This window comes from Panthera pardus, unplaced genomic scaffold, assembly GCF_024362965.1.
Source record: "Panthera pardus isolate Hobbes unplaced genomic scaffold, ASM2436296v1 HiC_scaffold_27, whole genome shotgun sequence".
Lineage (NCBI taxonomy): Eukaryota > Metazoa > Chordata > Mammalia > Carnivora > Felidae > Panthera > Panthera pardus.
This window is the reverse complement of record NW_026526843.1, coordinates 63,375,012-63,389,351: the sequence shown is the minus strand read 5'-3', so window position 1 is coordinate 63,389,351 and position 14,340 is coordinate 63,375,012. Positions and strand designations below refer to the sequence as shown.

The 14,340-nt window shown below is 38.2% G+C and overlaps 1 protein-coding gene across 8 annotated transcripts in view; it reads right to left on the bottom strand.

Moving 5' to 3' along the window:
- ATRX (ATRX chromatin remodeler) overlaps positions 1 to 14,340 on the bottom strand; it is a 308,093-nt gene that overhangs the window by 96,356 nt on the left and 197,397 nt on the right. For all 8 annotated transcript variants that reach the window (XM_019436157.2, XM_019436156.2, XM_053891478.1 and 5 more), the window contains 3 exons: positions 3,850 to 3,980; positions 3,242 to 3,330; positions 2,941 to 3,113 (listed from right to left, as the gene is read on the bottom strand). In XM_019436157.2, coding sequence (XP_019291702.1) covers positions 2,941 to 3,113; positions 3,242 to 3,330; positions 3,850 to 3,980 — 393 coding nt within the window. The remainder of the gene's footprint in view (positions 1 to 2,940; positions 3,114 to 3,241; positions 3,331 to 3,849; positions 3,981 to 14,340) is intronic.

Here is a 14,340-nt window from a genome sequence, read left to right as displayed (position 1 = left end):
ATACTTCTTCTGCTGGCTCAGCCTTCATTTGTTATTCTTTTTTTTTTAGCTCCTTTAGGTATAAGGTTAGGCTGTGTATTTGAGATATTTCTTGCTTCTTGAGGTAGGCCTACATTGCCATATACCTTCTTCTTCTGACTGCTTTTACTGCATCACAAAGGCTTTGGACCACCATGTTCCCATTTCATTTGTTTCCATGTATTTTTTTATTTATTCTTTACTTTCCTGGTTGACCCATTCATTCTTTAGTTAGATGTTCTTTAGCCTTCATGTATTTGTGGTCTTTCCAAATTTCTTCTGTGGATGTCTTCTAGTTTCATAGCATTGTAGTCATAAAATATGTATCATATAATCTCTATCTTTTTGCACCTGTTAAGGCATCATTTGTAACCTAGCATGTGATTTATTCTGGAGAATGTTCCAGGTGCACTTAAGAAGAATGTGTATACTGCTGCTTTAAGATTCAGTGTTCTCAATATATCTGATAAGTCCATCTGGTCCAGTGTGTCCTTCAAAGTCATTGTTTCCTTGTTAATTTTCTGTTTAGATGATCTGTCCATTAATGTAAGTGGGGTATTAAAGTCCACTACTCTTACTGTATTATTATCAATTAATTCCTTTGTATTTGTTACTGTTTTATATTATTATGTTAATTTTACAGAGACAGAGTGCAAGTGGGTGAGAGGGGCAGAGGGAAAGAGAGAGAATCTTAAGCAGGCTCCATGCTCAGCACAGGGTCCAATGTATGGCTTGATCCCACAACCCATCATGACCTGAGCCACAATCAGGAGTCAGATGCTCAACCAACTGAACCACCCAGGTGTCCCGTTAACTATTTTATATATTTGAGTGTTCCAAGTTGGGGGCATAAATATTTATAATTGTTAAAACTTCTTATTGGACAGACCCCTTTATTATGATATAATGCCCTTTCATCTATTGTTACAGTTTTTGGTTAAAACCTAGCTTGTCTGAAATAAGCATGGCTACTCTGGCTTTCCTTTGATGTCCACTTGCAAGATAAATGTTTCTCCATCCTCACTTTCAATCTGCAGGTGTCTTTAGGTCTAAAATAGTCTTCTTGTAGGCAGCATGTAGATGGGTCTTGGTTTTTTATCCATTCTGACACCCTAAGTCTTTTGATTGGAACACTTAATCCATTTACATTCAGAGTAATTACTGACAAATATGAATTTAGTACCATTTTATTACTTGTTTTGCCAAAGTTTCTGAAGATTTTCTCTGTTCCTTTCTATTCTTTGTCGATTTTGGTCTTTCTTTCCCATTCAAAGTGTCCCCTTCACATTTCTTGCAGGGCTAGTTTAATGGTCATGAACTCCTTTAGTTTTTGTTTGTCTGGGGAACTATTTCTCTCCTATTCTGAATGACAGCCTTACTGGATACAGTATTCATGGCTGCAGATTTCTCCAACTCAACACTCTGAATATATCATGCCCCTCTCTTTTGGGCTGCCAAGTTTGTTTAGAGATCTCCTGCTAGCCTTATGGATTTTCCCTTGTAACTTAAAGACTTCTTTTCTCTTGCTGTTTTTAAGATGTTTTTATCACTATATTTTGCAAATTTAGTTAGAATATATCTTGGTGTTGGCCTGCTTTTACTGATTTTGAAGGGAGTTCTCTGTGCCTCCTGGATCTGGATTTCTGTTTACTTCCCAACATTAAGGAAGTTTTCAGCTATTATTTCCTCAAATACTTTTTCTTCCCCCTATTCCTTGAAGAGTGAAATGTTTATTAAGGAATCACCAAATTAATTCAGCTGCAGCCCAAAACCCAGCCATGCTTGTTTGAACTCAAGCTCATTTACCTAGGTGGCACCTATCTCTCTTCCCTTTACATTAAACTGCTTTGCTACATGACTCTCAAGTGACAACTATTTAGAGCTATTTACACTGTTCTGTCTTCAGATATTTGCTATTTCAAATATTCAGATTTTTAGTCCCAGCTTTGGAATTCCTAGACACCCAGTCAGGCAACACTAGGATATATGGGGCCTTAACATTAACCCTTCAAATCAAGATATAGGTCAAAGCAACTTTAGCCAATAGAAAATTCAAAGATGTTCAGTTGTGGGGCACCTGGGTGGCTCAGTTGGTTAAGCGTCCGACTGCGGCTCAGGTCATGATCTCACAGATCAGGAGTTTGAGCCCCCGTCAGGCTCTGTGCTGACAGCCCAGAACCTGGAGTCTGATTTGGATCCTGTCTCCCTCTCTCTGCCCCTCCCCCATTCATGCTGTCTTCCCCCCACCAAAAAATAAACATTAAATAAATAAACTTCAAAAGACATTCAGTTGTATGTACACTCATGCACAAGAGAAAAAGAGAAAGAGAAAGCAAAAGAGGTGATAAGCTCTACATGATACAGGGAAAACTTAAAGTATACAACTATAGATTATGAAGAATTACAAAGGAAAAAGCCTAAACTATTAACACTACTTTCACTGTACAGAGTTAATTACAATCATACTTGATTATAAGCAATGTTTCTAGTCATTTATATGTAGTTAAGTGAAAATACCATGGTGGTTCTGAAATTAGATGTGTCTAGGTCTGAGTCTCACTTGTACCAATCATTTATAAAAATAAAAATTATCAACAGCATTGCAAGTCTACTCAAGAATTAAGTTAGCTAATGCATGGAGTGAAAACAATACAGCAATCAGTTTATATACATATACATAAACACTAGTTTTTCTTTCTTCCTTTCCTCTTAAATACCAGAGAGAGCACAATGGCTTGCTTATAATTAAACATTCACCAGATACTTGTTATTATGTGACCTGATTATTCTAGATGCTTACAAGTTGAGGAAAGATATTCCTTTGAGCAAAAGAGTAAGGATAAATTAATAACTGAGAAAACCATGGCCATGATATTTTCTAAATCAATGTTCCATGATAAAGGCAACATTCATTAGACTCACTTTCTTCCAGCTTTAACGAAACTGAGGGATTGCTTCCCGTTTCATCCACATTTCCATCACCACCCCCTCGAGATCTTGAATTCCAGACTTTAATCACTTCAACATCATTGTCACTGCCACTTCCACTTGAGCTACTATCTTTTTTTCCTTTTTTACCCTTTGTTTTCTTCTTTCTAAAAAAGGAATAAATTTAAACTGTTAGGAAAGCATAGCAAACACACAAATGCCAATTATGAGAGGACAATCAGCAATTAGGGATTTTAAATGTGTTAACACAGAACACAAAAAGTATTCAATTTACTTTGTATAATCATCGGAGCTTAAACTCATGGAAGTTTCATCGGAATCTGAAGCTATAAATTCATCCATACTGTCTTCATCAAAGTATCCCTAGAGGAAAAAAATGATGAATATTTTAATAGTTTATTTCAACTTCTATTGAAAATTATAATGATATTTATTTTATCTAAGGATAAATTAATTTTCATGGGACAAGAAAGAACTAAGAAACTATCATAGATTAGAAAAAATAAAGGAGACAGGATAGATATGCTTACTAAATGCAATGTGAGGTCTTGGATTGAATCATGGAAAGGAAAAAGGACATAAATACAAAACTGATGAGATCCAATTAAAGTCTGTTGTTTACTTAATAGTATAGACTCAATGTTAATTTCTTAATTTTGGTCATTTTATCATGGTTATGTAAGATGTTAAGAATAACATTTAATACTCCTTCCATAATCATAATGCATTCTAACATACAGAAATTAACTAAAAATAAAGTAAGTTGAATTACTGCACCACAAAGCAAAAGAAAATTCAAATATACAGTAAGTTTATATAGATCAACATTTTTCCTAAAGTTATTATGCTTCCAACAGATACCTTTAAGGTTACCTGATTTACCTTATTTTCTTTGCTAATGTAGTCCAGCTGCAAACACCAAGGATGAGTCCAGATTCTACTTAACATCTGAAAATCCTGGAAAAGTTTTGCACCTGCCTTTCCTCTTCCACCTTCACTGCTATTACCTACACCTGATCAATAAAAAAAGCAGTTAATGTTGAGACATAAGAATTCTCTATGTTGGGAGAGGTGGGCAGAGATGGGTTAAAGAGATGATGGGGATTAAGAAGGGTACTTGTCATGATGAGCACAGGGTGATGTATGGAAGTATTGAATCATTACATTGTACACCTGAAACAAAATTTACACTACATGTTAAAAAACTTGAATTTAAATAAAAACTTAAAAAACTCTTGTTTTAGACAAAGCCTTTCTGTATCCAATCTTTTGACAATTCTTTCCAAATATTCTTACACAAAGAAATGTACTCCTAAAAATTATGTTTTTCATATTAAAAACATTAAATTTCTTCTGCCCAGAGTAATTTCAACAAAATCACATTTTTCTATGAAAGTGAAATAAAAATGAAATGAATGTACATTTCACTAATATGACAAAATTAACAAGGGAGTAAGATGCAAAACAAAGCCGATTAAAAGACAAAAAGTATTTAAACAATAACATATTTTTCTGTCCAGTTTCAAAAGATGCAAATTCACCAGTAATTAGTAAATCTTGCCTCCACTCATGGCAAGAGAAAATTTAATCGTATGAAACACTAAATCTGGTACTGATTATTCTGTCTTATAAGAGGTATTTCTACTAAGTATGATAGAAATCACTCTATGAAAATGAAGTTATCTAATTTCTTGATATACAACTTTCACAGCATTCCCTTATAATTTTTTCATTTCCATAATGTAAGTGATACTCTTTCACATTTGACTTTAGTGTGTCTCCTCTATTTATTACTTTTTAAGTACAGCTAAAAAGATATTATGTTGATCTTTTCAAAGAACCAAATTTCGGTTTCAATGATCTCTATGTTTTTTCCCCCTTTATATTTATTTATGCTCTAGTCTGTATTCTTTCCTTCTTTTTACTTGCTTTGGGTTTAGTTTGCTCTTAGTTTCTTAAGGTAAAAGGTTAGATTATAAATTTGAGATCTTTCTTCTTTTTAAATTATAGGCATTTACAGTTGTAATTATCCCTCTTTAAGCATGCTTTACTTGCATCCCATATTCAAGAACCTTGTGTTTTTGTCTAAATATTTTTTAATTTCCCTTGTGATTTTTTCTTTGATCTATTGGCTATTCAGGGCTGTGTTATTTATATACATTTGTGAATCTTGTAACTTTCCTTCTGTTAATGTTTTCTAATTTCATTGCCATGTGGTTAAAAAAATATTGTGTGATTTCATCCTTTTATATTAATTGAAACTATTTTAAAGTCTAAAATATGGTCTATCTTGGAGAATGTTCCATGTGTACTTGAGAGGACTGTGTACTCTGCTGCAGCTAGATGGAGTGTTCTACAGATATCTGTTAAAGTCTAGTTGGTTTATAGTGCTTTCCAAGTCTTGTATTTCCTTGTTGATCTTCTACCCAGCTGTTCTATCACTGAATGCCTTATGAGTCTTTAAATTAATGTAAAGGAAAGAGGGATTAAAAGAAAGGTAATCTAAACTATATCATTTTATTCTCCAACAAAGCTTAAAAGCCTATTTTTGTTTTGTGGGGGAAAAATTGCTCTTGCAAATAACATAAATATCGTCTATTATAGAGAAATTTTATACGACTTTTTTAGACCTAAGACAGAAAAAGGGAGAAATTAATTTTTTTAATGTTTATTTCTTTTTGAGAGAGAGAAAGAGGGAGAGAGAGAGAGAGCAAGCAAGGGAGGGGCAGAGAGAGGGGGAGACACAGAATCTGAAACAAGCTCCAGGCTCTGAGCTGTCAGCACAGAGCCCAACGTGGGGCTCGAACTCTGCACTGAGAGATCATGACCTGAGCTGAAGTCGGACCCTTAACCAACTGAGCCACCCAGGTTCCCCAAAAGGGAGAAAATTTTTAAAGGGAAAAAACTTCTACTGAAAAAGGGAAAAAAAGTTTCTTATATCTACATTACTGACTTATATTAGCATTGATATTCTTTGTGGGGAATGCGAACCACATAAAAAACATATGCTAATAAGGTAGCCAAATAAACATCCACAAAAAATGTTGTCTACTCAAAAATGTACTATCGTTATTGAATCATTCTATCTTTAAAAAATTTTTTTTGACTTCCAAATGACTTTATTTGGAAAACTTGCCAAAAAAGGTTAGGTGAATACATAATGAATTAAGCAGGGCAATCTGTTATTCAACCTCATTTACATCCATGGTTTTTACATGAGATGTTATCATTGGGTCTGAGGTAAACTAATAATGGTCTCCCAAATATATCTACATTGCAAACCTAGGCACCCATGTGTTATTCCTTACAAAAAAGGAACTTTGCAGATTCAATCAAGATACAGGGCCTAAAGTAAAGAAGACCATCCTAGTTGATCCAGGAGCATTCAATACAACCATAATAGTTCCTATAAGAGGCATCCAAAAGTGAGAGTCGGAGAAGGTGATGTGATAACATAAGCACAGATTGGAGTGATGCACTTTCAATATGGAGAATACAGGCAGCCACCAGAAGCTAAAAAAGACAAGTAAACATTTTCCCTCCCTAGAACATCCAGAAGGAACCAGCCCTGCTGACTTTAGCCAATGACACTAACCTTGGACCTCCAACCTCCAGGACCATGAGTTGTGTTCTAAGCCATCAACTTGATGGTAGTTTTCTGCAGCAGCAAGAGGAAACCAATACAGCATCCTAGTGAAATGTTTATCAAACCTGGTGCACATAAGAATTACTTGGGCAATTTGTTGTACAGATCCTTAAATTATATTCCAATAAATTCTGATTTCCTAAATCTGTGATGAGGCACAGAAATCTAAACTTTCTAAGAAGTTTCTCAATGCTTGCACTGCAAATTAGGGTACAAGTCAAAAGAAGAATGGTTGGGGAAAACTCACTGCTTCAATTAGTATCCTAGGGCTGCCGTAGTAAATCACTACAAACCCAAAATTTTAACACCACAGAAATATATTCCTTCACAGCTTGGGAAATCATAAGTCCAAAATCTGTCCTGAGACAAAATCAGAGTCCACAGAGCCACACACATTCACTCTGGGAGCTCCAGGTGAGGATTTGTTCCTTGCCTCCTCAAGGCAATTCCCTGACTTGTAGCCACATCAATCTTTGCCTCTATGGTCACCATGTCGCCTCTTCTGTGTAGATCAAATCTCCCTGAGCATCTCTCCCAAAAGACACCTGCAATTGGAATTAGGGCCCATTTGGACAATCCAGGACAATCTCCTCATCTCAAGATCCTTAGTTTAATCACCTCTGCAAAAATCCCTTTTCTTATAAGGTAACACAGGTTCCAGAAACTAGGTAAGATCTGACCTCTCCAGGTGGCCATCATTCAGCCTACCCCATTATTTTAAGTGCCCTTCAAGGTTATTCAAGGATGAAGACAGTAGAGCTGAAGCAAACTTTCCAAAAATACAAGACTACAAGCTTTTGATTCTTTACAAATTACAATTCTCCTTTTGATTCTTTACAAATTACAATTATACTATTAAAACCCAGGCTCAATGGAGTATTCTGATGATCAATTAGCTATAATAAACAGGGAACTGGAGATGATCATAATAAAATACCAGGGACTATATAAATAAATTTTATACAGTTTCCCCAAGTCCTGAAAATCATTTCAAATAATTTTCCACATAAATGAATAAAAAGCGTTGGGAGTAGTTTGGCCACTAAGAATTTAGAAACACCTTTTAGGATTTCTACAATTGCTTTAGCACAAAATCCTTATTAATCAAATAATTCCTTTGTACCATTCTCAGAAATCTGATTTTCTCACCTCCAATGTTCCTTCAGTTAACTGTTAAGAATCAAGGCCATTTATAACATAACAAAGCTTTATGAAAGCCTGAAACCCAAGCAATAACAAACTACCAAGAGGTGCCCAGAAGAATTCTACATATAATGAACAATAAGTGAAAAAAGAGTATCTCGTAGATATTAGTTATTCCACTGCCTCAATACTTCAACACAGGCCTTAAAACGCTGACTTTAAGGAAATGGCTGTTACACCTGTTCAAGTCTAAATTTAAATCTTATAGTCCTACCACATTCTAATTAGCCACACAGTATAGACATCTCACAAAAAAACTACCACCCTTGAACTACCATGCAAAGTCCACTAAAACTGGTTAACATTCTTTGGGGTATGCATATTTTATTTCATAGAAAGTAGAAGAAAGAAAGGAGCAACATTTTAAGTACTATAGAGTTCCCAGCTCATATCATCAAATAGCCCATCATTAGCCCAAATTCCTACTAACTTTCAAGTTAAGGGTGATTCACAAAAGCAGACACTCAGATCAATGGAACAGAACAGAGAACCCAGAAATGGACCTACAAATGTACGGCCAACTAATCTTTGACAAAGCAGGATAGCCAATGGAATAAAGACCGTCTCTTCAGCAAGTGGTGTTAGGAAAACTGGACAGCGGCATGCAAAAGAATTAACCTGGACCACTTTCTTACACCATACACAAAAATAAACGCAAAATGGATGAAAGACCTAAGACATAAAACCCAAAGACAGGAAGCCATCAAAATCCTCAAGGAGAAAGCAGACAAAAACCTCTTTGATCTTGGCCACAGCAACTTCTTACTCAACATGTCTCCGGAGGCAAGGGAAACAAAACCAAAAATGAACTACTGGGACCTCATCAAAATAAAAAGCTTCTGCACAGTGAAGGAAACAATCAGCAAAACTAAAAGGCAACCAACAGAATGGGAGAAGATATTTGCACATGACATATCAGATAAAGAGCTAATATCCAAAATCTATAAAGAACTTATCAAACTCAACACTCAAAAAACAAATAATCCAGTGAAGAAATGGGCAAAAAACATGAATAGACACTTCTCCCCAAGAAGACATCCAGATGGCCAACCGATATGAAAAAAATGTTCAACATCACTCATCATCAGGGAAATACAAATCAAAACCACAATGAGATACTACCTTACACCTGTCAGAATGGCTAACATTAACAACTCAGGCAACAACAGATGTTGGCGAGGATGCGGAGAAAGAGGATCTCTTTTGCATTGTTGGTGGGAATGCAAGCTGGTGCAGCCACTCTGGAAAACAGTATGGAAGTTCCTCAAAAAATTAAAAATAGAACTACCCTACGACCCAGAAATTGCACTACTAGGCATTTATCCAAGGGATACAGGTGGGCTGTTTCAAAGGGACATATGCACCCCAATGTTTACAGCGGCACTATCAACAATAGCCAAAGTATGGGAAGAGCCCAAATGTCCATCGACAGATGAATGGATAAAGAAGATGTGGTATATATGTACAATGGAGTATAACTTGGCAATCAAAAAGAATGAAATCTTGCCATTTGCAACTACGTGGATGGAACTAGAGGATATTATGCTAAGCGAAATTAGTCAGAGAAAGACAAATATCATATGACTTCACTCATATGAGGACTTTAAGAGACAAAACAGATGAACATAAGGGAAGGGAAACAAAAATAATATAAAAACAGGGAGGGGGACAAAACATAAGAGACTTAAATATGGAGAACAAACAGAGGGTTACTGGAGGGGTTGTGGGAGGGGGGATGGGCTAAATGGGTAAGGGGCATTAAGTAATCTACTCCTGAAATCATTGTTGCACTATATGCTAACTAATTTGGATGCAAATTTTAAATAAATAAATAAATAAATAAATACATAAATAAAGTTAAGGGTGCGTCAAGCACAAATTATAATATCAAGGGATCTCAGACTAATAATATCCCCAGACCCCTAGCAGAAAAAAAAAAAAACAACAAATCCTTTCTGGACTAACCAACCTTTATCCTGGGCCTCAAAGAATTCCCACATGTTAATAACCCCAAGGGATACTAGGAACTTATGGTCAAAAGTACTTAAACACACATGGAAACAAGGCAGCATGCTTGAACTGACAGAAATGAGAGAGATGAAAGAGATCTATAAGGATTTCAGAAACTGGAATAATCAGACATAGACTATAACTGTTTACTATGTTTAAAGAAATTTTTAAAGACAGGGGCGCCTGGGTGGTAACAGTCAGTTAAGTGTCTAACTCTTGGTTTTGGCTCAGGTCATGATCTCAGGATTCGTGAGTAGGAGCCCCGTGTCGGGCTCTGCACTGCTGGTACAGAGTCTACTTGGTATTCTTGCTCTCTCCCTCTCTTTCTGTCCCTCCTGTGCTGTCTCTCACTCTCTCCCTCTCAAAATAAATAAACAAACTTAAAAAAAGAGAAATGTTAAAGACAATCTTGAAAGTACATGTAAGGCACAGGAAATCATAAAGAACGAACAATTAATTAGCTGGAAGATAACTGAATAAAACTTCTGTGGATAAAAAGTAAGCCACTGAGTTTTTTTTAAGTTTTATTCAGATATAGTTTACATACAATTTACCACTACAATTTATTAGTGTATTCACAGAGTTGTGCAACCATCACCAAAATCCAGTTTTTAAAACATTTTCATCACCCTCAAAAGAAACCCTGCACCCCTAAGCCATTATCCCCCAATTTCCTTATTTCTCCCACATCCCTAGGAAACCACTAATCTACTTTGTCTCTACAGATTTGCCTACTCTGGACATTTCATATGAATGGAATCATACAACATGTGGTCATTTGTGACTGGCTTCTTTTACTTAACCATATGTTTTCAAGGTTAATCTGTGTTGTAGCATGAATCTGCATTTTCTTCCTTTTCATAATGAGTAATGTTCTATGATATGCATGTACCAAATCTGTTTCTCTCTTCACCAGTTGATGGACATGTTCTAGCTCTTAACTATTATGAATAATGATGCTGTGAATATTGGTGTATAAATCTTTTGTGTGCACAAGTGTTTTCCTTTCTATTCAGTATGCACCTAGACATGTAATTGCTGGGTTATATGGTAACTGTATACTGAACCTTTGAAGGACTGCCAAATTGTGCTCCACATAAGTTACACCATTTGACATTCCAGACCAGCAACAGACAGAGTTCCAATTCCTCCACATCCTTACCACTTGCTATTTTTTACTTTCTTGGATTAAAACCATCCTAGTAATAAAATTTATCTCACTGTGGTTTCGATTTACATTTCCCTGATAGCTTGTTATGCTGAACATCATTTAGAGCAGTGGATCTCAAGCTGAGGGTACATGAAATCATCTGTAGGGCTTATAAAAATGTAAGTGCCTGAGCCCTACTCCAGATGCACTTAATCAGTCTCTAAAGGATGACACTTGGACCCACGCAATTTTAGACACAAAGCATATTACTCTTTTCCATTTATAAGAGTACAATTCAGTGGCATTAAGTATAATCACAATGTTGTGCAAACATCACCACTCTCCATTTCTAAAACCTTTTCATCATCCTAGAAAGAAATTCTGTACCCATTAAAAATAACTCTGTATTTCCTTCTCCCCCAAATGCTGGTAACTACTACTCTCTGCCTCTATGAATCTGACTACTTTACGTACATCTAAGTGGAATCAACAGTATTTGTCCTTTTGTGCCTAGTTTATTCTTTGGGGCTCATTAATATTGTAATGTGTCAACATTTCCTTTTTTAAAAATTTATTTATTTTCAAACAGAGAGAGAGTGAGCATGCATGGGAGGGGCAGAGTGTGTGTGTGTGTGTGTGTGTGTGTGTGTGAGAGAGAGAGAGAGAGAGAGACAGAGAGACAGAGAGACAGAGAGAGAGAGAATACCAAGCAGAGAGAGAGAGAGAGAGAGAGAGAGAGAGAGAAAGAATACTAAGCAGGCTCCACACTGTCAGCACAGAGCCCCATGCAGGGCTCAAAACTCACAAACCATGAGATCATGACCTGAGCTAAAACCAAGAGTGAGACGCTTAACCAACTGAGCCACCAGGCGCCCTAGCATTTCTTTTCTTTTTAAGACTGAATATCCCATTGTGTGTGTGCGTGCGTGTACATAAAGGAAAATTAAGAGGGCTGTAATTTCTTTGAAATTCATTAAAAGTCAGTCTTATGACTTTAATTCTGTAAATATTAAATCTATTATAAGTTATCACTGCTAAAATTAACACCAAACTATTGCTAGTATAAAAGCAAAATTTGAGGGGCGCCTGGGTGGCGCAGTCGGTTAAGCGTCCGACTTCAGCCAGGTCACGATCTCGCGGTCCGTGAGTTCGAGCCCCGCGTCAGGCTCTGGGCTGATGGCTCGGAGCCTGGAGCCTGTTTCCGATTCTGTGTCTCCCTCTCTCTCTGCCCCTCCCCCGTTCATGCTCTGTCTCTCTCTGTCCCAAAAATAAATAAAAAACGTTGAAAAAAAAAATAAATAAATAAAAGCAAAATTTGAGAGAGAGAGGGAAGATGGCGGCGTAGGAGGATACTGGGCTCACAGCGCGTCCTGCTGATCACTTAGATTCCACCTACACCTGCCTAAATAACCCAAAAAACCGCCAGAGGATTAGCAGAGCGGAGTCTCCTGAGCCAAGCGTAGACGAGAGGCCCACGGAAGAGGGTAGGAAGGGTGGTAAGGCGGTGCACGCTCCACGGACTGGCGGGAGGGAGCCGGGGCGGAGGGGCGGCTCACCAGCCAAGCAGAGCCCCCGAGTCTGGCTGGCAAAAGCGGAGGGGCCTGATGGACTGTGTTCCGACAGCAAGCGCGACTTAGCGTCTGGGAGGTCATAAGTTAACAGCTCTGCTCGGAAAGCGGGAAGGCTGGAGGACAAAGGGAGGGAGAGCTGCTGAGCCCCCGGACGACAGAGCTCAGTTTGGTGGGGAACAAAGGTGCTCACCAGCGCCATCTCCCCCGCCCATCCCCCAGCCAAAATCCCAAAGGGAACCAGTTCCTGCCAGGGAACTTGCTGGCTCCAGGCAAACACCCAACTCTGTGCTTCTGCGGAGCCAAACCTCTGCAGCGGATCTGACTCCCTCCCGCTGCCACGGGGCCCCTCCTGAAGTGGATCACCTAAGGAGAAGCGAGCTAAGCCTGCCCCTCCTGCCACCGTGCACCTTGCCTACCCACCGCAGCTAATACGCCAGATTCCCAGCACCACAAGCCTGGCAGTGTGCAAGTAGCCCAGACGGGCCACGCCACCCCACAGTGAATCCCGCCCCTAGGAGAGGGGAAGAGAAGGCACGCACCAGTCTGACTGTGGCCCCAGCGGTGGGCTGGGGGCAGACATCAGGTCGGACTGCGGCCCGCCCACCAACTCCAGTTATACACCACAGCACAGGGGAAGTGCCCTGCAGGTCCTCACCAGGCCAGGGACTCTCCAAAATGACCAAACGGAAGAATTCCCCTCAGAAGAATCTCCAGGAAATAACAACAGCTAATGAACTGATCAAAAAGGATTTAAATAATATAACAGAAAGTGAATTTAGAATAATAGTCATAAAATTAATCGCTGGGCTTGAAAACAGTATAGAGGACAGCAGAGAATCTCTTGCTACAGAGATCAAGGGACTAAGGAACAGTCACGAGGAGCTGAAAAACGCTTTAAACGAAATGCAGAACAAAATGGAAATGACGACGGCTCGGATTGAAGAGGCAGAGGAGAGAATAGGTGAACTAGAAGATAAAGTTATGGAAAAAGAGGAAGCTGAGAGAAGGAGAGATAAAAAAATCCAGGAGAATGAGGGGAAAATTAGAGAACTAAGTGATACACTAAAAAGAAATAACATACGCACAATTGGTATCCCATAGGAGGAAGAGAGAGGGAAAGGTGCTGAAGGGGTACTTGAAGAAATAATAGCTGAGAACTTCCCTGAACTGGGGAAGGAAAAAGGCATTGAAATCCAAGAGGCACAGAGAACTCCCTTCAGACGTAACTTGAATCGATCTTCTGCACGACATATCATAGTGAAACTGGCAAAATACAAGGATAAAGAGAAAATTCTGAAAGCAGCAAGGGAGAAACACGCTCTAACATATAAAGGGAGACCTATAAGACTCGTGACTGATCTCTCTTTTGAAACTTGGCAGGCCAGAAAGGATTGGCACGATATCTTCAGTGTGCTAAACAGAAAAATATGCAGCCGAGAATCCTTTATCCAGGAAGTCTGTCATTTAGATACAAGGAGAGATAAAGGTCTTCCCAAACAAACAAAAACTGAAGGAATTTGTCACCACTAAACCAGCCCTACAAGAGATCCTAAGGGGGATCCTGTGAGACAAAGTACCAGAGACATCACTACAAACATAAAACATACAGACATCACAATGACTCTAAACCCGTATCTTTCTATAATAACACTGAATGTAAATGGTTTAAATGCACCAACCAAAAGACATAGGGTATCAGAATGGATAAAAAAACAAAACCCATCTATTTGCTGTCTAAAAGAGACTCATTTTAGATCTGAGGACACCTTTAGATCGAGAGTGAGGGGACGGAG